At 49.5% G+C, this 25268-nt stretch overlaps 1 protein-coding gene across 2 annotated transcripts in view; it reads right to left on the bottom strand.

Moving 5' to 3' along the window:
- Positions 1-16917: 16917 nt before the first annotated feature.
- The window catches only part of C1QL2 (complement C1q like 2), a 39646-nt gene continuing 31295 nt past the window's right edge, over positions 16918-25268 (bottom strand). Inside the window, exons 1-3 of one of the 2 annotated variants that reach the window (XM_065561583.1) lie at positions 21159-23038; positions 20033-20814; positions 16918-17600 (exon numbers count right to left, since the gene is read on the bottom strand). In XM_065561583.1, coding sequence (XP_065417655.1) covers positions 17421-17600; positions 20033-20695 — 843 coding nt within the window. In that variant the 5' untranslated portion in view covers positions 20696-20814; positions 21159-23038 and the 3' untranslated portion in view covers positions 16918-17420. Of the gene's footprint in view, positions 17601-20032; positions 20815-21158; positions 23039-25268 lie in introns of those variants that run through there. The other variant, XM_065561584.1, reaches the window with a different exon arrangement.

Genomic DNA, 25268 nt, shown 5'->3' with positions numbered 1-25268 from the left:
CCCGCCCCCACAGACACACACACACAGCTCCTGGGACCCCAAGATCCAACATGATACCATTGGGCCTTCGTCATCCTAATCCTGAGACCAGAGTGAGGGACCCAGATGACATTACCACCTCCCCCGGCTCCTCTAAATCCCAACCACCCTCTGGGATATGAGACTTTTGTCACACGCCCGCTGGTGTGTCCTTTTCCTTCCCCACCTTCTTTTCTTTCCTATCGCTCCCCTTTTTCCTTCTGTCTACTAAGAGTCTGGCTTAGCCTTGCAATGTTGCTGTAAGCCTGTGACCAGAGCGACAGCTAAAAGCAAGGCCTTAAACAGCCCAGTCCCGGTACAAGTTTGCCAGGTCTCAGTGGCCGATAAGACCATATGCTGTTTCTGGAGCAGTTAGTCAACACCAGGGGCAGAAGCTGTATTTTCTATCTTCACTGTTCTTTTCTGTCCCCTTTTGTTTGTGTTTGTCTTGTTTTGTCTTCTAGGAAACTTCAACAACAGCAACAACAGCTTCAAGTCATCGAACTAATTTATTCTCTTTTCCCTAAAAATATAATTCTTACCGTCTTTAATAGCAGCAAAGAGACTGTCAAACAAGAGAGGATTTCTTTCTAACAATTCTTTTCAGCAACAGGGAAAGGGAACTACGGACGTTGTTACAATAAAACCTTATTTAATACTTTACACTGCAGATGTTTTAACTGTTTTTCTGTAGCTTTAATACAGGATACAATCAACTAATGGTCTGTTTGCCATGGTACGGAGCCAGTCGAGGTCTCTGTAAACCAAACCCAATCCTTGTTTCAAACTGTTTACTGCTGGCTAGTTACAGGGTCAAGTTAACACCTTTGACTCTGTGGGCTCATCTATTCCATCTAAATTAATACAACACTCCCAGCCAGCCAGTCCCACTCATCCCCTGCAGCAAAGTGGCTTGCTTGGTTCCAGGAGGAAGTTCAGATCTTATCATCACTTGAACGTCAGTGCTGGTTGCAAGAGAACTTGTTTTGCAGACTTTAAGTGTATAATATTTTAACAGAAGAAAAAAGAGAACTGAACATTAGTTTGGTATTACAGACCCAAGACTAAATTAATTCCTGAATTCCCACTCTCCAGCCTCCGTTCATATCTGTGCTCTTTACCTCTCCTTGGGTATAGCGCTTTGTTTTGCTGCTTGCAACCCCCGCTGCTCTAATCACTCCAGTTCATTTTGTTGTTTGGCTCTGCCCTGAGAGGTTTGTTATCTGCCTGGTTTTGGTGCTGTCCACAAATTAGAGCAAGGTTGAATATGCACCAAATACCTAGTATGAAATAGCCATGTAGCATATGGAGGGAGACATAGGTGCCGACTCTGTGGGTGCTCTGGGGCTCAAGCATGCACCAAAAAAAATAGGGGTTGCTCAGCACCCGCAGGACCGGATTAATCTTTTGTAGGACCCAGCGCCAGGACCGTGACCCTGCCCCCTCTCAGCCTCTTTCCCCCATTGACTTCAGTGGAGCCAGGATCTTACCCATTGTGTTCAAACTACTGCAACCCCTTCGCACGTTTAATAGAGTGATTTGCAATTCCCGCAAAGGGTGATGTAGAAGAGTTAAAAGAAAATTGTACCCAGTTTGCTCCTTTCCGAGATGTGAAATTTCACAAGTGAATGCAAAATCCGGTCACACTGATTTTAGGCTGAGAGGTGCTTCTTTCTTTTTTCAGCGTTCAACGTCCCTATGTGAACAATGTTATCACTGAAGTGCTTGGAGCTGTACAAGCAAGGTCAGTCCCTGCCTCAAAGAGCTTACTGTCCAAAGGCCAAGCACAGCTAAGCCAAACCATAACGGCGCACGCAGAGGAGGTGTTAGCGAAGATCATTAAATAGATGCACTGGTGTGGGTTTCACCTTCTGTCCTTTCTTCCTCATGGGAACACAGCTGATGTTGAGCATCACCACGCCTAATTTTTAGGCACCTAGAAAATCGCTAGGATTCACAAAACCTGAGTTAGGCGCCCTGTGTAAAAAAATGGGGCATTATGGGCGCTTCAGGGTGGGCTTCACAAAAGCCAGCATGCCAGGTGGCTCCTCGTCTAAACTAGCCAAATTTGACACAATGAGGGTTGTGTGCCAAGCCCTGTCCCGGTCTCAGAGCTATACAGCCACGGCCAGGCTGCAGGGAGATGCCTCCCTCGGTTTGGAATTCGCAGCTGCAAACATGCGGAGTTAATCACTTTTAGCCTAGTGGTTAGGGCACTCTCCTGGGAGGCAGGAGACCCCCCCGGGGCTCAAGGCCTCCCTCTGCCTGAAGGAGAGAAGGGATTTGCACAGGGCTCTGCCACGGCTCAGGTGAGTGCTCTAACCACTAGATATAGGGTATTCTGATGTGTGGCTCCTTCCAGCTCTCCCGCTGAAGCTGTTGCACTGTGGATTAGATAATGAACGAATCACTGGGCCCGAGCGAGAAAGCATGAGAATGATGCTGTAGCTTGGTGGTTAGGACACTCGTGTGGGAGCCCCAGAAACCCGGCCCCTGCTGCGATGACTTTTAAAATGATTTGGCCACAGTACAACAGCAGAGACTGAGGGAGGCCCACACCAGACTATCCAATAGCTCAGTGATTAGCACATTTCCCCTGAGCTGCCCGCAGCAGCTCCCTATAGAAATCCCTTTGCCCCGTCAGGCTGAGGAAGGATTCGAGGCAGGGGTCTCCTGCACCCTAGCCACTAGCTTTAAAGCTATGAGGGGCCTCCCCTCCCTGGAGTAAGTTTGTGTAAGTGCCCCTATAGGAGCCCGAGCTGGTAGGCAGGCTCTGATTCCACCCACCAGATTGGCCTCCACAAGCCAGTTAGCTGGAGGAATGCCTGTCGTCACCCAGTCTGTGCATCGCTCTGGGGCTTAGGTGTCCGGACCCCTGGAGTGCACTGAGGCAAAAACGTAGGTGCCTAGAGAACGTTGACTGCAAACATTTCGGCGCGGAGCATGTTTAGCAGCTCCTGAGCATGACGGTAGCAACTGAGCGAGGCGCTTGTGACTCCAAGTGGGGCCTGATTGTGGGATTTAGGCAGCTGAAGTAGCAGTTTGTGGCTGCAGTGCTAAGCGCTGACTCTGTACTAAGCCTGGCTCTAGCTAGCTGTTGCTTACTTGAATCCCACCAGCAAAACAGTTCAATCAGCCACACAAAGGAAGCACCAAGTATTACAAAACAGCCCAGGCGCTGTGGGGAGGAAAGGGCATTTTTATTTAAGCTCCCCCTCAAAATGAGTCGGCGATACAAAGCTAGCAATGGTCTGCTAGTCCTGGAATAACTCTGCTGGTTTTGTAGGACATGCATTTCTTATGCAACTGACTCGGATTTCATTTCCCACCGATCTCGTCACAGTCACTCTCTGACAACCCACGTCTGCAGCGTCTGTGAATGCGGCGCAGGTGAATGTCAAGCCGGAGGTAGTCAATGAAGGTACACCCGCCTCTGTTGGGCTCACCCCTACAAAGGATTGTTCTGTGATTAGTTTGTGTCCCGAAAACATTTAGGACCAAGACCAGGCTGAATGAAGGGCGAGCCAGCAGTTCCATGCTAAACCCCATTTTGCAGATGTAAAGTCTTTAATACAGAAAACTTGGTCTGAGATTAAATTTGAGTTGCTCAAACAATTCTGGCTGTAATAGACCAGAGCCCCGACACCCCCCCATCACCACTCTCCCCAATTACCCAACATTTAAAATGAGCCAAAACTTTTATATGGAGATTAAACAATAATGGTAAAATTTATTCAGTTTTGGGATCCCACCTGGGCCTGGAGGGGAGGAGTCAAACTACCACAATTAGTGTGGCTGAATAGATACCCCCAACCTATTTACATTTCGACACTGCCGTTTCAGCTGGACGTTATGTAGTCTTCTTATGGGGCCTGATCCTGAGACGTGATGTACAACTGCAGCCACCATGGACTCCAGTGGGATTTGTGGGTGCTCAGCAAATGGAACAACCCAGTTGATGATGGCTTAGTCTGGTCAGGACTTAGGGAAACCCTGTGTGTAACTAGGCAGTACAGGTAGTGTTAGTCAGCTTGAGAGCTGGCGAACCAGAGAAAGTTACAGGGTCTGTCTGTATCCAGCAGCCTCCATGAAGATTTCAGAATCCTTTCTCCTCTTTACCACAAGGGGAAGCACAGGAAGAATGGCACAGCTTGAAGCCCACGGCTCAATGTTCACTTCCCTGAAAGGCACAGGATCTGCCACATCCCGCTCCCCTTACTTTGTAGTGTGAGCTATTTCCATGTCATTGTGCAGAGGTGGTGGGTTTAGCATAGGCTAAACCTCCCCTAACCCAAGCCATGGCCCCACCCACAGTTCCCCCCTGAGGCCCTCCCGTCGCTCCCCCTTCCCCTGCAAAGCCGGTGGGAGCTTAGTCCAGTCAGTGGCCTGGAGCTCAGGGCTCAGGCCGGTGGCCAGGGCTGGCTCAGGCCAACCGGCAGCCTGGGGCATTTCAGGCTGGTACTCAGGCCAGCCAGCCTGCACAGCTGGGTCAGCTTGGGATGGCGCAGCTAGGGCAGGCCAGCCGGGTCTCCTCTGGTCATGGGCAGGGAGCTCGGACCAGCCGGCAGTCCAGGGCAGCTTGAGATGGTGCTCTGGCCGGCCAGCCAGCACAGCTGAGTCAGCTCAGGACGGCACAGCTAGGTCGGGCCAGCCGGGGCTCCTCCAGCCACGGGCAGGGGGCTCGAGGCTCCTCTGGCCACGGGGTGGGGCTCGGGGCTCCGGCCATGGGGAGAGAGGGGCTCGGGGCTCCGGCGGGCAGGGCCTTGGGCAGAAGGGGCTGGGCCTGGGTCTAGCCTCCCTGAAGGGTGGGGGGTTCAGTCGCCGCCCACATCATTGTCTTCTTGCGTTCAGTACTGGGGCACAGTATCAGTTCTGCATCTGTCAGATGAAAGGAAGCACTCGTTAATCCACCCACTGATTTCTGAGCCAAAAGTCCTTCAAAGAACATGGCACAAATCCACAAGTGCTAGAGATTACATTTAGATCTCTGACCGAGATGAAAAAAGCTCGTGCAGCCCAGAGAATGCCCTACTGGCCCTCCATGCAGAAGCTCAAAAGTCCTCCTAAAGCCAAGTGCCATTTGATTTGCGTTGTCTTAGGGGGTCTATTTTCCTCTGTAGATATGTGTAACTTTCATTAAGGTCAACGGGCGTTATGCGCAGAGGAAAACTTGTAATTGTCTCCAGATCCAACTTTTCCAGGTGGTAACACTTACAAGATTGGCAAAAGCCTCCCATGTTGGGCCAAAGCTCCCCCACTTTACAGATGGTGACCGTCACAAACACAGATCATAAAGATTTGGAAGGAGCGCAAGATGCAAGCAGTTCAACAACTTGGTATAGAGGTTGCCATCAGCTGCTGAAACACTTAACCTGTTCCAAATTTCAGACACCCACTGTGTCGATCTAAGAGACGAATATGGCCCCTCATAGGCATTTCCCTGTGTTCCTTTGCAATCTCTAGTGTGCACAGGGACTGCTTTACCTTCTGCTCATTATTTTGTTTATTTACATTTTTCCATATAGGCCTTGGCTAGGTGGTCAACAGTCCTTATAATTACCAAACTGTTTTGCACATAGTTCCCCACAAGGCAGGTCAAGATAGGCAGAGTACTTTTTTAATTGTCTTTTTATTATTTTTTCAAACAGTAAAAGAGAGAAGGAAAGGAGCCAGCTGGCAACGTTAAACGTGTGTTTTCCTTAAAATGACATTAAAATGCTAAAAGAAGAACAGGAGGACTTGTGGCACCTTAGAGACTAACAAATTTGTTAGTCTCTAAGGTGCCACAAGTCCTCCTGTTCTTCTTTTTGCGGATACAGACTAACACGGCTGCTACTCTGAAACCTTTCATTAAAATGCTAAGTGAAGTGAGAAGAACACCCTTAATGCTGCATTTGGTTATATGCTGGAAATCATGGACTATAAAATCAGTAATGATGACACTGACCCTGGTGCTTTCTTGAGCAACAGTTTCTAAAGGAGAAGCAAAAGTGGTGATCTGGAAGGAAACACTGTGGTGAAATCAGCATACCGCACCGCTTTAAAACTAACGTGTGCGTCTGATGCAGGCATGTCAAGGATTCAGGCAGTTTCCTGTGGCATAACCGTGAGGGTGCAAATTATACTTCTGCCACTGATGAACCTTAGCATCAAATTTTGGAGGTATACTACTGGTGCTAAAGAACAATTTCAATAGTAAGTCACCCCCCAGGGCCGTTCCTAGCTGTTTTGGGGCCCTACACAGCCCCACTGTGGGGGGGTGCGTGGGGGGCCCCAGGCCTCCGCGGGGGAAGAGTGAGGGGGCTGGCCCAAGGCCTCCGTGGGGGGGAGCTGGCTTGGGGGGCAGGGGGAACCACCCCCCAGCACTCACCGGCAGCGTGACCGGGGCCGGGTTACTGCATTCCCGCTGCTGGTGAGTGCAGGCCCGGCCCTGTTGCACTCTGCAGGGGTGGGGGTCCTGGGGAAGAGCCGGGGCAGGGGCTGGAGCAGCACGCAGCTGCTTGTCAAGCAGGTGCTTGGAGTGGCCACTCCGGAGCGGGGCGGCACATCCAGCTATTCGGCGGCAATTCGGCAGACGGTCCCTCACTCCCGCTCGGAGCGAAGGACCTCCCGCCGAATTGCCGCCGCAGATCGCAATCGCAGCTTTTTTTTTTTTTTGGCTGCTTGGGCGGCCCAAACCCTGGAGCCGGCCCTAATCCCACCCTCTGTATTGTTTGTGCAAACCAGTAGCAGTCCCGTGATAGATCATAAATAACAGAGCCAGCTGTACTACAGTTTAAGTTGACTGTGCAAACACTCAACCAGAGTTTAACGGCACAGTTCACAGATTTTACCACCAGAAGGGATTATTATAATCATCCAGTCTGGCTTCCTGTATAACAAAGGCCATAGTATTTCACCCAAGAGTGAGTGAGGTGACAAATACATAGCCAGCTAGCTAGGAAAACCTGCTATTGCAAAAAATAAAATGGCATCCACGTTACCAGGCAGCTTTACTTTTCTATTGCCTAGGCAGGTAGGCGGAGAAATCAATTCTGAAGAGCAATTTAAACTATTCGTTTAAAGGCTGAGGCTAAAGGGAGCATCATGATCATCTAGTCTGACCTCCTGCACATCACAGGCCACAGAACCTCACCCCACCCCCCACTCCTGTAATAGATCTCGTTACTGACGTCCTCAAATCGTGATTTAAAGACTTCAAGTTACAGAGAATCCACCATTTACACTAGTTTAAACCTGCAAGTAACATGTGCCCCAAGTTGCAAAGGAAGGCAACCCCCCCCCCAAAAAACCCGGGGTCTCTGCCTAAGTTCCCCCTAAGCTGCACGGCTACACAGCTGGCTATTAAGCCCTGCTCAGGGTTGCAGTGCGGAAAGGCGCCCCTCCCTACCAGCCCCAGTGCGGAGCTGCCCCGGACTTGCCCCCACTGGGAGAGAGGAACCCCTCCCCCAGCCCGGCCCAGGCCCACCAGAGCTGCCGGGGAGAGGAGCCCCTCCCTCAACCCAACTCAGCCCCGCCAGAGCTGCCACTTGGGAGAGGCGCCTCTCCCCCGGCCCCGAGCTTCTGCGGTGAGAGAGATCTGGGGGGAGGGGAGTCCTCTCTCCCCACTGCAGCCCCAGGCCAGCCTGCACCCCCAAAACCCTCATCGCTGGTCCCACCCCAGAGCCCGCACCCCCTGCACCTCAACCCTCTGCCCCAGCCCTGAGCCCCCTCCCACATCCCTCATTCCCAGCCCCACCCCAGAGCCTTCACCCTAGCCAGAGCCCTCACCCCCCCCCCCTACCCAATCCTCTGCCCTAGCCCTGAGCCCCCTCCCACACTCCGAACCCCTCGGCCCCACACCCACCACATGAATTTTGTTATGTGCACCAACATGAAGGTGACGTATCACACATCACTTCCATATTGGTGCACACAACAAAATTAATTCCGCACAGGGCCATAAAAAATTAGAGGGAACACTGGTCTCTGCCAATCTGACCCAGGCGAAAATTCCTTCCAGACCCCAAATGTGGCGCACAGTCAGACCCTGAGCATGTGGGCAAAACTCATCATCCAGACTCTTGGGAAAGAATTCTCTGAGGTAACTCAGAGCCCTCCCCATCTAGTGTCCCATCGCTGGCTGTTGGAAATATTTGCTGGATGACTTCTGCTTAAGATGGCTAAAAACCAAGATGAATTCATTCTTCTACTTCCTTGCAGCAATTACTTGCCATTTAAGGCCCATATAAGAAAGTAAAACTTGGCAGTCCTAGTAATCCAGTAAAAGGGAAAAACAGATAGCTTTTAGTTAGTCGAAGATAGTTATTGCACTAACTCAAAAGGAAATTAGGCTAGACAGCTATCAAGAGTTCTGTTTTGTCATCAGACTTGAAAAAGAAAGTAGTATCTTGGACTTCTGCCTCCCATTCTCCAATAAATATATATAAAATCAAGGTATCTTCTTCACCCAGGTTTATGTAGGGCTCACAGTAGTTCGTCAGTTTGTTTTTCACACCATTAACTTTTTTCGGGGGAGGGGGTATTGTGATTCTCAGAAAATGACACTCACCCATGAATTCATACGTATTTATTTATTGGGCTATTCTGTGAAAAAAGAACAGCGACCCAATGCTCAGGCAGCCCTACGCTTGCTTTTAAAAAGCACTCACGTAAATTCACAGACTTACCAGCTACCCAAAGCCAATCAAAGGCTCAGTGACAATATAACCAAAATTAATTAACCACCCGTCAAAATCTCCACTGGAGTCACACACTTACAGGTCCTGAACCTGCACCATTAAAGTCAATGAGAGCTTTGCCATTGACTCCAATGAGGGTAGGACCAAGCCCACGGCACGTTAGCCAGCAACCCTCCTCTTATAGCGTAAAGAGAGAAAAATGACCCTCACAGCATGCTCTGGACACCAACATACTTGGGCTATTACAGAGCAAACAAGGCTAAACAGGCAAAATAACATAAGGAAAGAATCCCATGTAAATCAGCTCACAGTGTGTGGTCTTCTCAATGACACCAGGGTGAGGTGAGAGAATATATTTTACTGAGCTCTGTGTGGCTTGAAAGCTTGTCTCTCTCACCAACAGAAGTTGGTCCAGTAAAAGACGTTACCTCACCCTCTTCCCCCACTGTCTCTCTAATATCCTGGGACTGACATGGCTACAACTACACTGCCTCTTCAGTGAGGTATTTTGCGACTGTATTGTTCCCTGTGGGGGAATTATCTGCGCAGAGGCTTGCAAGGTTCCACTCACTGAATTTCCACGGTTTCAATCCGCCTAGGAGATGGAGGGGTATCAAAAGTGGAGCCACACGACCAGTGATTCCCCTTCCAGCCTCTCCTCCCTAAGTGGAGGGTTTCACAATTGGAGGTGGATGGTGCCTAAGCGGATGCTGCATCTGGCAACACTAGGCTGGGAATCTCCACAGGCGTTAGTGGTGCTGGAAGGCTCTCATCCCTCATTGCAGCCTAAACTGCAGAGCCAGATTTCCCCACAAAAAGGCTTCCACGGGGTGTGGAGAAGAGGGAAACCCAATGACGCCGAGGCAGCAGTCCCCCTCTTCCAGCCTCCCCCAAAAGAGCTCCCGGGAGGTCAGTAGCTCTGCATTGGGAGTGAATTAAAGACAGAGTGATAACCGCAAACCCCAGGGCGGTCCCTTGCGTTAGGCTGATTGTGTTTAGCCTTTCAAAACCATTTTGAGGTAGATGTTTGGGGGTTTTTTGTTCCATCTTGGAATTCTGCCTGATAATATTTTTTAAAAGCAACCCAGTAAAACGTGGACACAGGACGGACTCTATAGGTACTAGCCTACAGCAGATCCGCCGGCTTTTGCACAGTACTCTGACTGCACATTGACAGCGGATGCTCTGTTAGAGCCGGATGCAGCACTGTGATTCACTCAACCTGGCAAGGTTTAACTGGGATTAGTGTAGTAGTCTTACTATGCATAACGACGTCTTTTGGCGACATTACAGTGCATGCTGTCAATATGTAATAAGAATGCTATGCATTGTGAATTATGGAGTTGTGGGAATCAAGGGGATTTTTGCATATTAATTGCACGCACACAAAAAAGGCATAGGACCCTATTGGCTTAATTAGCGCTATTATTTCTCACACAAATAGCTAAATTACATTGCTATCGCTCTCTTACATGAGGCTTGCTTTTCAAAGGGACACACTGCAGTATACAGCCCAAGCCCCTCACAGGGGCAATGCAATGATATGCCAACTCCCTGGAAGAAATCGAGGCGGCATTGTGCCTCAAGGACGTATGGGGCCTCTTGGAGCTCCTAGGGAGGTTACTAGCTGGCTGATGAGAGGTGCCTAAGCTGCCCTCTTTGCAAATGTGGAGTTATCACATCCTCTGAGTGCAAAGACTCACTGTCAGGGTGGGGCATAAGGGGAGCAGAGCTTCCTTGAACCTTCTCCCTTTCTTATGCACCTGGGAAGGGACTGGGTACAGTATGGCCCTAAAGATCTTTTGCTTCTTATGCCTACACAGCACAATGTGGCTCCCAATTGTCAAATGTGGGTATCGGACATCAGCTGCATTTAGCGCACCTACGGCCAGGTTCTGATTCCAAGGACATTGGTGTCAATTCCGAGTAACACAATTCAACAGGAGTTCTGCTACACCAGCGTAGCTGGGAGGAGAATTTGGCCCTGTGGCACATAAATGTCCATTATAGGCAGCTAAATGCCAGTGTCGTTTATTTCCAAACCTAAAATGTACAATGTACAATTTTTAAAAAGTAAAGCCCAGGTGGATCTGACCTCCTCTACCTTATGCATTCACAGCCTGTAACAATTCATTGTGAACAGGAAGCTTAAGAAACAGACTCGAAGTTTATAACGGAAATGCAAGACAAAACATAAAAAGCAAAGCAGTGCACCTCCAAATCTCAGGATCCTCCCCCAGGAACTAAACAACCTCTACATTATCAGAACATTTAAATAGAGTCTTAAAACAAAGATGAAGCTGATTCTCAAACTTTTTCATAGCATGGGCCACATCTTCATAGAAAGATTATCTCGGGGACTCCTCCCCTCCCATTCTCACACACAAGTCCCCTCCATTTAAGCTCAATGGGCATCACCTCATTTCTCGCTCATAATCAAGTAACTAGTAATTGATTACGTGGAGCAACATTAATAAAACATTTAATCTGTTTTTAGCTTCTTTTAACGTGATTCAGCAGCTGCAAACAAAAAGGAGAGCTGGGACCATGCAAATGATCAGTCTCTGTGGATCACAAGCAAATGTCCACAGATCACTGTACTAAAAATGGACTGTCAGAAATAATCATGCACTAGCAGGGATACGGATAGGGTGAGCGCATAGCTCTTTTCTGTTTCTAACCTGAATCATTCCATAAAATGAAGTGGGACAGACCAAACTTAATGAGAGACACATTATCACAGCTTTCTAAAGGAAAACTGCTCCCGTTGTATTAGAACATAAAGTTGTGCAGTGCAGGATAACTGTTCACTTCAATTGGAGGAGCCCAAAGAAGCACTGGAAACCAAACATTTATAGTCCTCTTCTTGGCAAACAAATGTTACAGAACCCCCCACTCGTACAGGTTCAGACTGCACTGGTTTTGTGTGTTTCAGTTTGGTTGTAATCAGTAAGACCCAGCTCTTGAGAGGCACTGAGCCATGAACTACAATGGGATTTGCAGCTGCAGTGCTCAGTAACTCTCAGGATTTGGCCCTCAAAAACTCAAGGCCAAATTTTTAAAAGAATTTAGGGGCTTAACTTCCACTGAAATAAATACCTTTAAAAATCTGCACTCCGCCACTCAGTGTCTCCATTCCTGCACTTGACGCAGGAGCAGAGGGGAGCAAAGGTGATTCTAATGTATGTTTGCACCTCCCTTAGGGGCCTTGGTAAGTCAAGAATAGCCAAACCAGTGTGTGTTGCAGCCCCCCCCCCCTTCACTCACCCAAAAGGTGATGTCCCTGCCCTCAGGAGACCCTCTGTGCCAAGGGCTGCAAGAGAAGATGGGAAAGAGCTTCTGCACCAGCTGAGGAACCCCCTTACACTGGGGATACTCCCTAGGGACCACTACTGCCCTCTTTATAGCCTCTCTACATGGCCACAGTAGCGCCAAGAGAATCTGGCCCTAAATTGACATATCCGTAAGAACAGAGAGGTACGTTGGAGTCCAAAGACGAATGGTTCTGCTTTGGGTGTTAGACACGTTGTCCTTCCCCGTTCCTTAGAACCTGAACCCTTCCATACTAACAAAGAGACGGGAACCATCCAGGTAGCATTTCTGGGCTGGTCTACTATTGACTGAGTTCCTGAACTAATTTTGATGACCTTTTGTTCAAAGTTGTTCCTGGACTTAGTTGCCGATCGTGCTACAGCACAAACTGCAATTTCAAAATCCCAAAGAGTTTGAAATGTAAGTGAGGGGTATTTGTGTAGATCCCCATGCCTCACTGAGAAAAGAGACCCCCATGTTATAAATTCCTCCAAAACTGTGCAACAAAATCCTGAAATACCCACCCCACAAATGCTCTGCTGGATAGCTACATATTTCACGTTATTAACTGAGGACTGGGAGTGACCTTCAGAGGCGAGGTTTGCAGAAACATGCTAAAGTTGGCAGGTTTATTCAACTGTGTTATTAGATGAGCCTCTTTTTGTCATCAGGTGTGAAATCTCCTAAGAACAGGCTCTCTCATGTGAATTCCTGTGCATCAGCTGGATGGGAAATTCCTAATTTAGTTTGCCCTATTCTGTTATTTACATTTCCAGTACCAGCTCCAGCTAGGTAATGCAAAAGCGCACCAAAAACAAAACAAAATAAAGTAACCAAACTGTTTTGAATCTTAGAGGGTTGGGTCTGGTTTGGTTCAAGTTTGGGCTGAAGATTCAAGTCAATCTTTCTTTTATCCTAACCGGCTCAAGCATTCCAGCTAATGAGAAGAGACAGAGACAGTCTTGAGACACAAGGTCTAGATCCGGATCAGAACTTTCCCAGAGTTCAGTCTGATCAGAATAAGGTAACCACCACCCTCTGTTACAAAAGTTATGAAAAACCTCTGGTGTAAACTTAAAAACAGACGTACGTGCTATTCTCCCGGTCTTCAAAGGGTGCCTAAACATTTGGGGAAGTCTTTATTCTATGGAATAAACAGGAAGCCACAGAATGAATATTCACCAAAACCAACCTCCCTGATTTGTTTTTATTGCACTTCACAGATAAACCCATCTTGGGCATTGGGGTCCGCTCCTATGTACAAGGGGACAAACAAGCATTAAAATCACCAAGTAAAATGTTAAAAGTGAGATTCAAAAATGCTGGGCTTCTCAGCAGAGATCGGATTGATAAAACATGTGTAAAGCTAGTCAGCGTAATATCTCAAGGCAAAAGGAGAAGTAGGACAATCTTACCCACTCCCTTCCCTGCAAAGTCAATATGACCAGAGACAGCTCAGGCACTAATCATGGGCCCGATCCGGAGAGGGGCTGAGCACCCCCCCCCCCCCCCCCCGAGTCAGGACACAGGCCAAAGTTTTTGAACTTGAGTGTTTGAAGTTAGGCACTTGACTAAAAGAGGTGTGATTTTTCTGAAGTGCTGAGTACCCACAGCTCCCACCTCTCTTAGGTACTGATAGGGCCACCATTCCCATAGCACCTCACAATCTGTAATGTATTTATCCTCACAAACACGCCTGTGAAGTAGGGAAGGGCTGTTATCCCCTTTTTACAGATGGGGAACTGAGGCACAAAGACAGGACGTGAGTTGCCCAAGGCCACATAGGAAATCTGTGGCAGGGCAGGGAACTGAACCCCACTGAGCATCCTAACCACTGGCCCATCCTTCCTTTCTTCCTCATCAAACTCATGGCTTTGGGTGCCTACCGTACCACCTTGCATGATCAAGTGTATTGAACATATGTGACAGCTTGGCGTTTCCCAGGTTCAGAGCTGAGTAGGAAACTCATGGGCCTGCCAGACCAGTTACAGGACCACAAAGGTTGTGAACTTACTGCTTTGCCTTCCCCCCTGGAACTGGCAGCTCTGTTCTTGCTGCAAGCCACACAAATCCGAAGATGCACCAAGCAACAGAAAGCTTGCCTGGCTCTGCCATTCCTGTGGTCATTTAAGCAGTGGTACTATCTGTAAGCAAGCACCATGCTAACTTTTTCAACTCTAGATTACTTTCCTGGTCTCAGTGCAGTTACTTAGGAGGCAGAAAGCCCAGGGCTTGGACACCGCAGAGATGGTCACAGTCTCAGAACCTGAACAGACTAGAACCCTGTGCACAATTGCCACTACAGCAGATGTCAAGCGATTACCATGCAAGTCCCTCCGAAAGCAATCGCAGAGGGCTTTGCCACGAAGAGAGGAAAATAAAACGTCCGAGAGGAACAGAGGGAGACATTCATTGTATCGATTGTGTAAACTGTCACTGGCATGGCAATAAGCATTTTCGTTGCCATCCCAGGGAGTAATCCAGCCTGATAATTAGTACATGGGAGATAAGTGGAAAATCAGACGTCTGGCGAGGGTGGTTCAAGCCTTCTCCTGACATTGATAATGTGCAGATACATAGATCACTGTCGGGGCAGCGTGCCACTGCGAGCCTGTGTCTTCCTATTGCCTCATCAATCCATCATCCTCTTAGTTGCTGACACCTTGGCAGGCACTCACCGCCAGCTCTGCATTTGAATTGCAAGGAGCAAGCTCCACCAGGGAATACAGATTTTAGAATCTAAGATTCAAATTTGTTTAAGTATGGTGAACAGCAATTCCCTTGCAAGGCATCTTCATTGCCCTTTAGCCAAGGGGGAACAGTTGGGTCTTTGTTAGAAGTACAAATTGCTTCTTAATGCAAAGGATAAAGCAGAGCCCAGGCACCTCCTTAGAATTCCTCTTGGCTCCTGGTAATGCTGCTGAATGTCAATTTTAATTTTTGAAATTTAAACCGAGGGCTTTGTGTCTAAGCTCCATCACATCAGAGGGAAGGGAAGAATAGTCAAAAAGGATTAAGGATCCAGTGGGGATTGAGGATCCATAACAATTATACTTCATTTGGGTCTCAGACATTGGTTTAAATCATATTCTAGATGATACAAGCGACAAGGCATTAGAGATTGCTAAGAGTATAACACATGTACCTGGTTATGAACTCTTCCCCCTCCTCAGCAGGAGGGGTGTTTTGGGGTGCGATGCGGGGAGGAACACGCGCTCTTACACCAGGGCTGAATTTGCCCCTTCTTTCCCAGTCAGTAAAGAGGCAATATACACTGCAGACCAAACAGGGGGCAGAATAGCCTTTAAGATCCTGGTCATCTTTGTGCAACCTCAAACTGTTGTGGGAACAAATTCATACTAGCAGTGATTCCATTAGCTTCAGTGGAGTTAGAGCTGGGATGAAATTGATCTCAGCTGGCCAATGGGAGCCTCCGAGACTGATTCTTCTCTCGCTTTCGTGTAAATTGGGAGTAAATCCATGGAAGTCGAGGGAACTCTGCTGTTTAAAATCATCATAAAGTAAGGGGAGAATCAGGCCCTGACACAATGGAATGTGAGTCAATAAAAGAAAGAGAGAGGGCCAGAAACTCAGCTGCTGCAAATCAACCTACCTCCCTTGGCTTCAAGAGAACAACCCCAATTTACACCAATTGAGCATCTGTCATGATTCACACCCACAAGAAAGGCCAGGATTGTGTGTGAGATTCTATAGGTGTGTTTAGTTTTCAACAGAGAAAGTACAGTCACTCAGATGTAACAGAGAGAGAAGGAGAAGCAAAAAAGAGCTCACAATAGATTTTTACATGGATTATGGGCCTGATCTACAGCCCAGGGAAGTCAGTAGAAAGACTGCCATTGACTTCAGTGGGGTTTGGATCCACCTTATTTCAATGTATGCCTGAAATGTTGTGTGTATGTGTGTGTAAATAGACAAACAAATATACACATACTGTGTATTGTATGGGCCACTCTACCTTGAACGATCCCTTACAACGGTGGTTCTCTCATGCAGAGGTACGTGGACCTTGGGGGTACACAGAGGTCTTCCAGGGGGTACATCAACGCATCTAGATATTTGCCTAGTTTTACAACAGGCTACATACAAAGCACTAGTGAAGTCAGTACAAACTAAATTTTCATACAGACAATGACTTGTCTATACTGTTCTGCATTCTATAGCAGCAGTTCTCAAACTGGGGGCAAGTTCATTTGAATGGGGTCACCAGGGCCAGTATTAGGCTTGCTGGGGCCCAGGGGTGAAATTTGGGGGCGGGGGAGACACAAGACAAATCAGACTCCTGAAAGGGTTTCAGTAGTCTGGAAAGGTCACTGCCTTACAATATGGGCTAACTAATTGTGCTAAACAATCTGTTCCACTTGCATTTTGCCGTGACGCTGGGAATACCTTTCCTAGACCTGAAGAAGAGCTCTGTGTGGTTCGAAAGCTCATCTCTCTCACCAACAGAAGTTGGTCCAATAAAAGGTATTACCTCCCCCATCTAGTATCTCTTTCTAATATAAACACAGTTCTTCCTTTAATGCTTTATTACATAGGTCAATCATACTATAAATATACAGTTTCATGCAATCATTGATACAGAGTCTGGTCCAAACCATACTGACGTCAATGGGCTTTGGATTAGGCCCATAAACCAAGGAAAATCTATTGTGAATGGATTTCAATCCCTTTAAAATGTGGATGACAGTGTGTACCTTCTCCTTTTAAAACCACATAAAAGGTGAGACTCCCCTCGCCCCCTCCATTGACAATAACTGCGGCTGGAGTAGGGGCTCCCTTACTAACTTTTAATTCTGCTGCAGACCTGAAAGGTTAAAGTGCCCACAACCGCCCGCACCATCTACCGCCCTTTTCAGCCTTGGAACAGACACACAGCGAGAAACCATTGTCTAAAAACATAATTTAATATGATTTTTTTGTTGGTGGTGGTTAGACAGGAACAGAGACTTGACGTTCATTACATCATCATTCACACAAGTATTGCATGGAAAAGGAAAGAAGAAAGTTACACTTGACCCCATACAAACAAACAAACAGCATAAGAAGAACCAATGCATGTAATAATTCAGTCCCACTCTTCAGATCAATCAGTCAATCAAGATGATGATAATAATAAAGCAAAATGTATCAAGACTGAGCAGCTCTAACTTAGTGTGAGTGACAGTTTTACCCTGGAATCTTTTATACACTCATGGAACTAAGGTGCTGGTCAGTTTCAAGCAGCTGATCTCATGGTGTAACAAACACAAGGACAGAGATACACCAAGGGTTGGGGTGGGGGCTCGCTTGTTTTGTTTCCACCAATCAAATGTACAAATTGAGAATTACGCGAAACTGACCCGTAGAGACAGTGGCGGGGAGGTGGGTACAATGCCATCGGCCACACTTTTAATCGGGGTATAAAAGAAAGCCAGAGAAAGTGCTGTACTTATTGTTGTTGCCTCCGTGTGCTTTGCCTCCATCCAGCTTGACGTACACCTCGTCCCCCGAGTCCAGGTGCAGCACCACGCTGTTGCTGGCATAGTCGTAGTTCTGATCGGCGTCCTGCGCAATGGCGCTGGCCCGCACCTGAAAACCAGCCAACCGGGGGAAGGAGGGCTCAGACGCTGCCTCCACTAGCCCCCCACATCGTACCCCTGCCCCCACATCCTCCAAACCTGCCTCTCTCCTTCCCCCTCTCACTCGCACTCTTTAAGCCCAACTAACTCCTTCCCCTCTTTTCCCCTTTCCCTCCCTAACCTCCAACAGTCTCCTTACCTCTTTTTACCTATTTCTCTCTAACCTACCTCCTTCTCTCCCTTCACCTCTTTAACCCACCATCAGCCTCCGTCACCTTTTTTCCTCCTCCCCCTCTATAACCCTCCCACTCTCTTACCCTCTTCCCCCTTTCTCTTCTCCTCATTTAAAACCCCATCTTCTCCCTTCCCTCCTTCACCCCCTTTAACCCCCAACTACGCTGTCCCTCTTCATCCTCCCTCCCATCCCCCAGGCCCTTCTCCTTGACACATATTTATTTCCTCCTCCTCTTCCACTTCCCAGACCCTCCCCCCCTGCCACAGACATGCACACACTTTCCTTTTGCTCACTTCTGCACATTCACACCCAGATCTTAACCCCCTCCCTCACGGCAGGAACACTGAGAGTTCCCCTTAGCACAGCCTGCCTGCCAGACAGGCCATTCATTAGACAGCGTGCAGCTAGGAAAAGTTTCCTGCACGTCTCAATCTCATTCCCCCTTGTTCCAGGTAGCGGAGTTTCTAAAATGTACAGTAACTGTCCCCAGTAAGGCACTGACTTGTCACCTGGAGGATCCTGGAGCATGGGAAGGGGCAGCCCTGCCCAGACTGACAGAGAAAAGTCTGTTCTCAGAAGTGGAAAATCACTACATTTAAGGAAGGGAGGGGGTAATAAAAAGGCGGGTCCCCTGTACCCCAGATTCTCCCCAGAAGCCAGTGTGGAAGGCTCTCTGAGACTATCCTGGAGCCTGTGGGGTTCCAGGCAAAGAGGGAGGGACCCAGGGCAGGGAAAAGAGTCACACACACAAGAGGGAAGGATCCAGGAAAGAGGGAGTCCTAGAGCCAGGAGGGCCACGAGATAGTGTGATGGGGCAATCTGCCAACATGCACTGAGCAGAGGTTCCCAAGCACACAGGAGGGGACAGACATACAGGGTGGCAGGGACAGGATGGCAGTCTCACAGTTTTCTGCCTATATCGTGATGCCATCCCCTTAGGAGGGTGTCGTGAGCACAGGGCACAGGGTGGGGGCAGGGTGTCCTGGGCACAGGGAGGCTGGCTGCCCTCAAAAAAGTGGCACAGGAGAGGGTATCCAACTCTCAGTACTTATAAAGATCATGCTCAGGAGGGCATCGTGGGTATCCTCGGAGTAAGGTGCCAGGGCACAAGAATGTTCCTAAGTGCCACAGGGACCCAGGCATGGGGGAGGGGGAGGATCCCAGGCCCAGTGGGTGAGGGTGCTGGTGTCCCGAGCTCAGGGGGTGAGGGTCCCAGAACAGGGGGATGAGGATCCCAGGAATGGGGAGATGAGGGTGCTGGTGTCCCAGCCACAGGGGAGTGACGGACCCTGGAACAGACTGAGGTTCCCAGATGCAGGATATGACTGTGCCAGTGTCCCAGGCATGCGGGGTGAGAGTCCAGGGCGCAGGTGGTGAGAGTCCCAGGCACAGAGATGTGCCAGTGCCCCAGGCACGGTAGGGTCAGAGTCCTGGGAATAGGAGGTGTGAAGATGCCGTTGTCACAGGCACAGGGTGAGGGCCCCGGGAATGGGGTGAGGGTAGAATCCCAGCACCGGGAGTGAAGTTCCTAGGCACACGGAGTGAAGGGCCCGGGGAACAGGGGAGGAGGGCCCAGGCACATGGAGTGAAGGGCCCAGGCACAGGGGAGGAGGGCCCAGGCACACGGAGTGAAGGGCCCAGGCATAGGGGAGGAGGGCCCAGGCACACGGAGTGAAGGGCCCGGGCACAGGGGAGGAGGGCCCAGGCACACGGAGTGAAGGGCCCGGGCACAGGGGAGGAGGGCCCAGGCACAGGGGAGGAAGGCCCGAGTGCAGGGCTGAGGATCCTGGGGATACAAGGGTGCTGGTGTCCCAAGCACATGGGGTGAGGAGCATGGGGGAGGTGAGGAGCCTGGGGGGGGGGTCCCAGGCGAAGGCAGAAGGTCCAAGGCACAGGGCTGAGAGTCCTGGGTATTGGAGGGTAGGGGATGGGGTGGGGGAGAGGTGAGGGTCCCAGGAACATGGGGTGTCAGTGTCCTGGGCTCAGAGGGTGCTGGACACTGGGGAATGAGGGTCCAGAACATTAGGTGGGGGGCATGAGGGTCCCAGCTCAGGGCTGAGGGTCCCGGTAAATACTGAGGGTCCCAGCCGGAAGGAGGGGCCGAGGCGGTGGAAGGGGAGATCCCGAGGGAGGTCCCGGGGCGGTGGAAGTGGGGATCCCGGCCCGGGATGGTGGCGGGGGGATCCCGGCCAGCCCCCAGGACCCACCTGGCCGTTCTTGCAGAGATCCGCCCACATGCTGGTGCCGTCCCCGCCGCGCATGAGGATGTGGTAGGTGAAGAAGTAGATGCCCCGCACCTGGCAGCTGAACTTGCCCGTGGCCGGCTCGTAGTGGTTGCCCAGGTTGGTCACCACGTCGTCGAACTTGAGCACCTCGTAGCCCTCGTGGGGACTCTTCAGCCCCACGTAGAAGGCGATCCGGGGGCCGCTGAAGGCGGCGCTCAGCGCCCCGCTCACCTCCCCGGCGGCGCCCGCCCCGGGGCCGACACCTCCCCCTGCCGCCCCGGGGGCGCCAGCCCCGGCCACCGCCAGCCCCGGCAGCCCCGGCTTGCCCGAGTCTCCCCGCTCTCCTGGCGGCCCTCTGGGACCGGGGGGCCCCGGCTCCCCTGGAGGGCCCCGGGGCCCCGGCTTGCCCGGCCGGCCGGGCTCCCCCTTGGGTCCCGGGAGGAAGGGCGGCGGGGGGTTGGCGCTCAGGTCCTGCAGCGCCTCCACGGCGGCCGTGCTGCTGGGGCCGCCGGCCCGGGCGCTGGCGCTGGCGCTGCTATAGGGGTCGCAGATCATGCGGCAGGTGCCCATCATCTCGTAGTGCGCCGCGCTCTCCGGGGCCGCCTGCAGCAGCAGCGGGACGGCGATGAGCAGCACGAGTCCCATGGCGAGGGCCAGCCCGGCCGCGGCCAGCAGCCGCTTCCTCCTCTGCCAGAGCCGGGCAGCGAGCGCGACCAGCTCCTCCTTGCTGGGCGAGGGAATGGTGACTCAGTGGCGAAGCCTCCCTGCGGGGAGGGCAGAGAAGCGGATCAGCCCCCGGCCTGGGGCAAAGCGGCTGCCGCCCCACCCCCCGATCCCCCTCTAGCGGGGCGCCCGGGCCAGCCTCAGCCTCTCGGCATCGCCCGGCCGGAGCCTGCTGCGGGGCACCTGCCAGCCAGCCCCGGGCTCTCCCGCTGGACGGGGCCACCCAGCCTGGCAGCTAGAGCACCAGCATGGTGCGCACTGAGCGACCCCCCCCCCGGGCAGGCAGAGGGGGGTCACTATTGCCCATCCCCCCCCAGCACCCTCAGCCCTCGGGGATCCCCCCCCCCCCCGCAGCGGGCAGTGCCAGGCGCCAGCGGTAACTCACGAGCGAGCGGGGCGGCGGAGCAGCTCCCAGGACGCAGGCGAACAGGTGGGGTAACTTTCCCCCAAGTGCTCAGCTCAGCCGGGCCGGGAACAAGGGCCCCCCGCCGCCGCCTCCGGGCCCGGTCAGCAGGCAGCCAGCATCGCCGCGAGCCCCCCAGCTGGTCTGCACGGGGGGGGGGGGGGTTACTCGCTCCGGTGCGGTCCCCAAGAAGGGACGGGGAGCGGCGTTTCAAGCCGGTCACTCCATCCTCCCTGCCCAAGGAGCAGCGGGCGACGATCCACAGCGGCGCGCTGACTCCGAGCGGGGACGGGAAGCCACCTCCTTACACACGGAGCCTGCCCGCTGCGCGATGCTCACACCTGCTTGCCGAGCCCATAACGTCCCGGCCAAGGTGACTTGCGCTCAGTGTTTGCTACGCTGTGATTTCTCTCCCCGCCGAGAAGAGGCAGCGAGTGGGGCTGCTGAGTTCAGACTGAAGATTGAAATCAATTACACTCTCTAGTGCTTAAGTCAGGCTCCCCTTAGACTAAACCCCGTGTTTGCTTGGATAGGAACTGGGTCATTTCACAGGACTTTCCCGTCATTAACGAAAACTACGATCCTATATTCAATACCTTTATGCATCCCAGTGATCTCTTTACTTTTCTTTCCTTTGCGGCTATTGACCAGGGTTTTAGAGTTTTCTATAAATGTTTCCCCCAGATCTTTCTAGTGTTTTGTTTGCCATGCTCCCCCACATCACAGCCCACGATCCTCCGCACTACCAGAATTAAGTATCTGGAACGCAATATATTCAGCAGCTAATGAAATATGATGTTTGCTATGACAAGTGTTCAAACTGCCTGCTGAATGCCGAGTCAAAACTGTTGACATCCATAGGCGATATAACACTATTTCCAGTCACAAAATATCAAAGACAATGGTACTGATTATTTTCTACTTAATAGAGCTGCTAGAAACGGTTGACCTATTACATTAACTACTCTCATTCCCCACAACTTCTATGCACCTGGTTCTGTTCTCACACAGCTTTTGTCTTCCAGAGTTACTTCTTTTTTTACACCATGTGAGATCAGAAACAGGCCCAATGTGTATATGTGATTTTGCCCAGCAGGAAAACAAAAAAACATATAAACCTCAAACACTAGCCTTGAATCTGTCCTTATTTACACTGGTTTAAATCAGGAGTAACTCCAGTCAATGGATTTACAATGATGGGGGATCAGAATCAGGTGTAACATTATTTATATATTTCCTTTGAGAGATGAAGGACCAGAACCCCAACTAATGTCAATCAGCACTGACTTCAACCGAGGTATGTCAATTTACATCAGCTGAGGATCTTGCCCATAATTTGAATTATCGAAATTTTCAAATATATTCCCATTTTTTAAAAATCCCAATTAAACACATAATTATATTCACAGAACAAAAGATATTAAGTCATTCGTTTGTCAAACTTGAAAAACAAACCACTTGGTTTTATAAAGAGTTGCTATAAAAAAGACAATATTCATGGATCCACCAAGACAATGCTCCCGGCCAAAAGATGAGACTAAAGACCTGTTCACTTTAAAGGAAATTCACGATAGTAATTACATTGGAGCGAACAGCTGTTGGAGGCACTGTACAGGGGCAGGTTTCAGAGAAGCAGTCGTGTTAGTCTGTATCCGCAAAAAAAACAGGAGTACTTGTGGCACCTTAGAGACTAACAAAATTATTAGAGCATAAGCTTTCGTGGACTACAGCCCACTTCTTCAGATGCATATAGATGTATATGCATATACAGGGGCAGTGGCTCTCAACCTTTCCAGACTACTTTACCCCTTTCAGGAGTCTGATTTCTCTTGCGTACCCCCAAGTCTTACCTCACTTAAAAATGACTTGCTTACAAAATCAGACATAAAAATACAAAACTGTGTCAGCACATTGTTACAAAACAATCGCTTACTTTCTCATTTTTACCATATAATTATAAAATAAATCAATTGGAATATAAATATTGTACTTACATTTCCGTGTATAGTATATAGCGCAGTATAAACAAGTCATTGTAGGAAATTTTAGTTTGTACTGACTTTGCTAGTGCTTTTTATGTAGCCTGTTGTAAAACTCAGCAAATATCCAAATAAGTTGATGTGCCCCCTGGAAGACCGCTGTGTATCCCCAGGGGTACGCATACATCTGGTTGAGAACCACTGGGTCAATGCAATGTGAAGTTCACTGAGTTTAATTCAGCAACAATACATTTACATTAAGGGTTTGCCCCAGTGTAACTATACTGATGTAGCTACCCCCATATCAATTTCCTTAAGGGTCTAAGAGGTGACAGAAGTGCCCAGTGAAGAAACAAATGACACAAAGACGGTTTTATGGTAAATACGGTAATAATTTCCCAAATTATGATTTCAGTGCAGAAAGGCATCAGAGAAGATGCCTAAACTGGCCCAATGCCTATCACCTGGGTCATCCCCCTTTCTACAAATTGCCATTATTTCCTTTTGCTTTTCTGACTGAATGACAGTGTTGTCATGGGAGCTCTTGCATCATTAAAAGTCTATGTTGTTCTTGCCTCTGGGCCATAAGTTATGATGCTATCCACGCATCTAATGTGAGTCTGTTGGGCACCCATCCCGTAGCTGGAAGAGAAAGTAAGGGGGTTGTTTTATTGTTACATAGATTTCCTAAGGGCTAGATTTCAGCATGTCCCAATTTCTTGGTGCTGAAAAAAATCAATTTGCTTTGGTTTCAGCACAGTTAAGGGCAGACTTTTTTGTTTTGAAAGAATAGTAAAACTTGTAGGTCAAAGGAAGCGAGTCATTTAGGGCCTGATCCAAAGTTCATTGAAGTCAATAGCCCTTAGGCATCATGTGCAAGTGATAGCATGTACACTTATTACAATTGCCCCCAAAAGGACTCAGAGTCCTTCTAGGAGGTTTTATGGCAATTTAAAGAGGGGGGAATTAAGACCCTTCAAACTGGAATGCATATGCTTATGGCCCAGATTCTTAGGCTGGGTCTACACTACCCGCCTGAATCGGCGGGTAGAAATCGACCTCTCAGGGATCGATTTATCGCGTCCCGTCGGGACGCAACAATCGATCCCCGAATCGACGCTCTTACTCCACCAGGGGAGGTGGGAGTAAGCGCCATCGACGGGAAGCCACAGAGGTTGATTTTGCCGCCGTCCTCACAGCGGGGTAAGTCGGCTGCGATACGTCGAATTCAGCTACGCTATTCACGTAGCTGAATTTGCGTATCTTAAATTGACTCCCCCCTGTAGTGTAGATGTAGCCTTAGTGTCTTCACTGGAGTTACTCTGGATTTACAGTCCTATATCTGAGATCAGTATCGGGGCCCTTGCCCTCAGAGTATCCCCTTATTTCTCCACATCTCAGTATGTAAAGCTGCCAGGGATATAGGTTTAACAGTAGAAAAATTGTACAGATAATTAAAGAGGGCCACAAAATTACAGGAACCAGTAAGGAATGTGCAGCAAAACATTTTAAGAAAGGAGATCACAACATTCATCTAGGTTCCTTTCTCCTCCTTTGAGTTAATAGTTGTATTCCACAATATTATTTTAACTCCACATACTTGTCTAAAGCCTGGTGAAGTCTATTTCTGATAGTTGCTCCCACTGCTGTTCAAGTAGTTTTATCCAAATATTAACTAAATAAATTCTGCTTAAATTGCTTTGCTGATCAGCCCTTCCTAAGCTTCAGTTAATTTCTCTTTTGTTTTGGTATTTGTCACTAGCTCAGATCCCCTTGTCTATATGAATCCTCTGTATTCCCTTCAGAGTTTTGTATACCTCACTAAGATGTCCCTTTAATCTCCTGTTTTCCAAAGACTGCAGTTACACAGTAGCTTTTCTAACCCTTCCTGAATAATTAAGTTCCTGTATCATTTGGGCTGTCCTCTCTATTTGCATTATATCCTTTTTGTAATAAGGTGACCGGGACTGTGAACGATATTCCAATGTGGCCTCACTTAGTCCCTTATACAATGCTAGGATAATTTTCTCTGACAAGGATCAATTATTCCCACAAGTCAACAAGGACAGAACAAGTAGGAACAGGCTTACAGCTGCATCAGGGAAAAAACTAG

This window comes from Chrysemys picta, chromosome 11, assembly GCF_011386835.1.
Source record: "Chrysemys picta bellii isolate R12L10 chromosome 11, ASM1138683v2, whole genome shotgun sequence".
NCBI lineage: Eukaryota > Metazoa > Chordata > Testudines > Emydidae > Chrysemys > Chrysemys picta.
The sequence above is the reverse complement of the archived record's forward strand: the minus strand, read 5'-3'. Positions and strand labels throughout refer to the sequence as shown.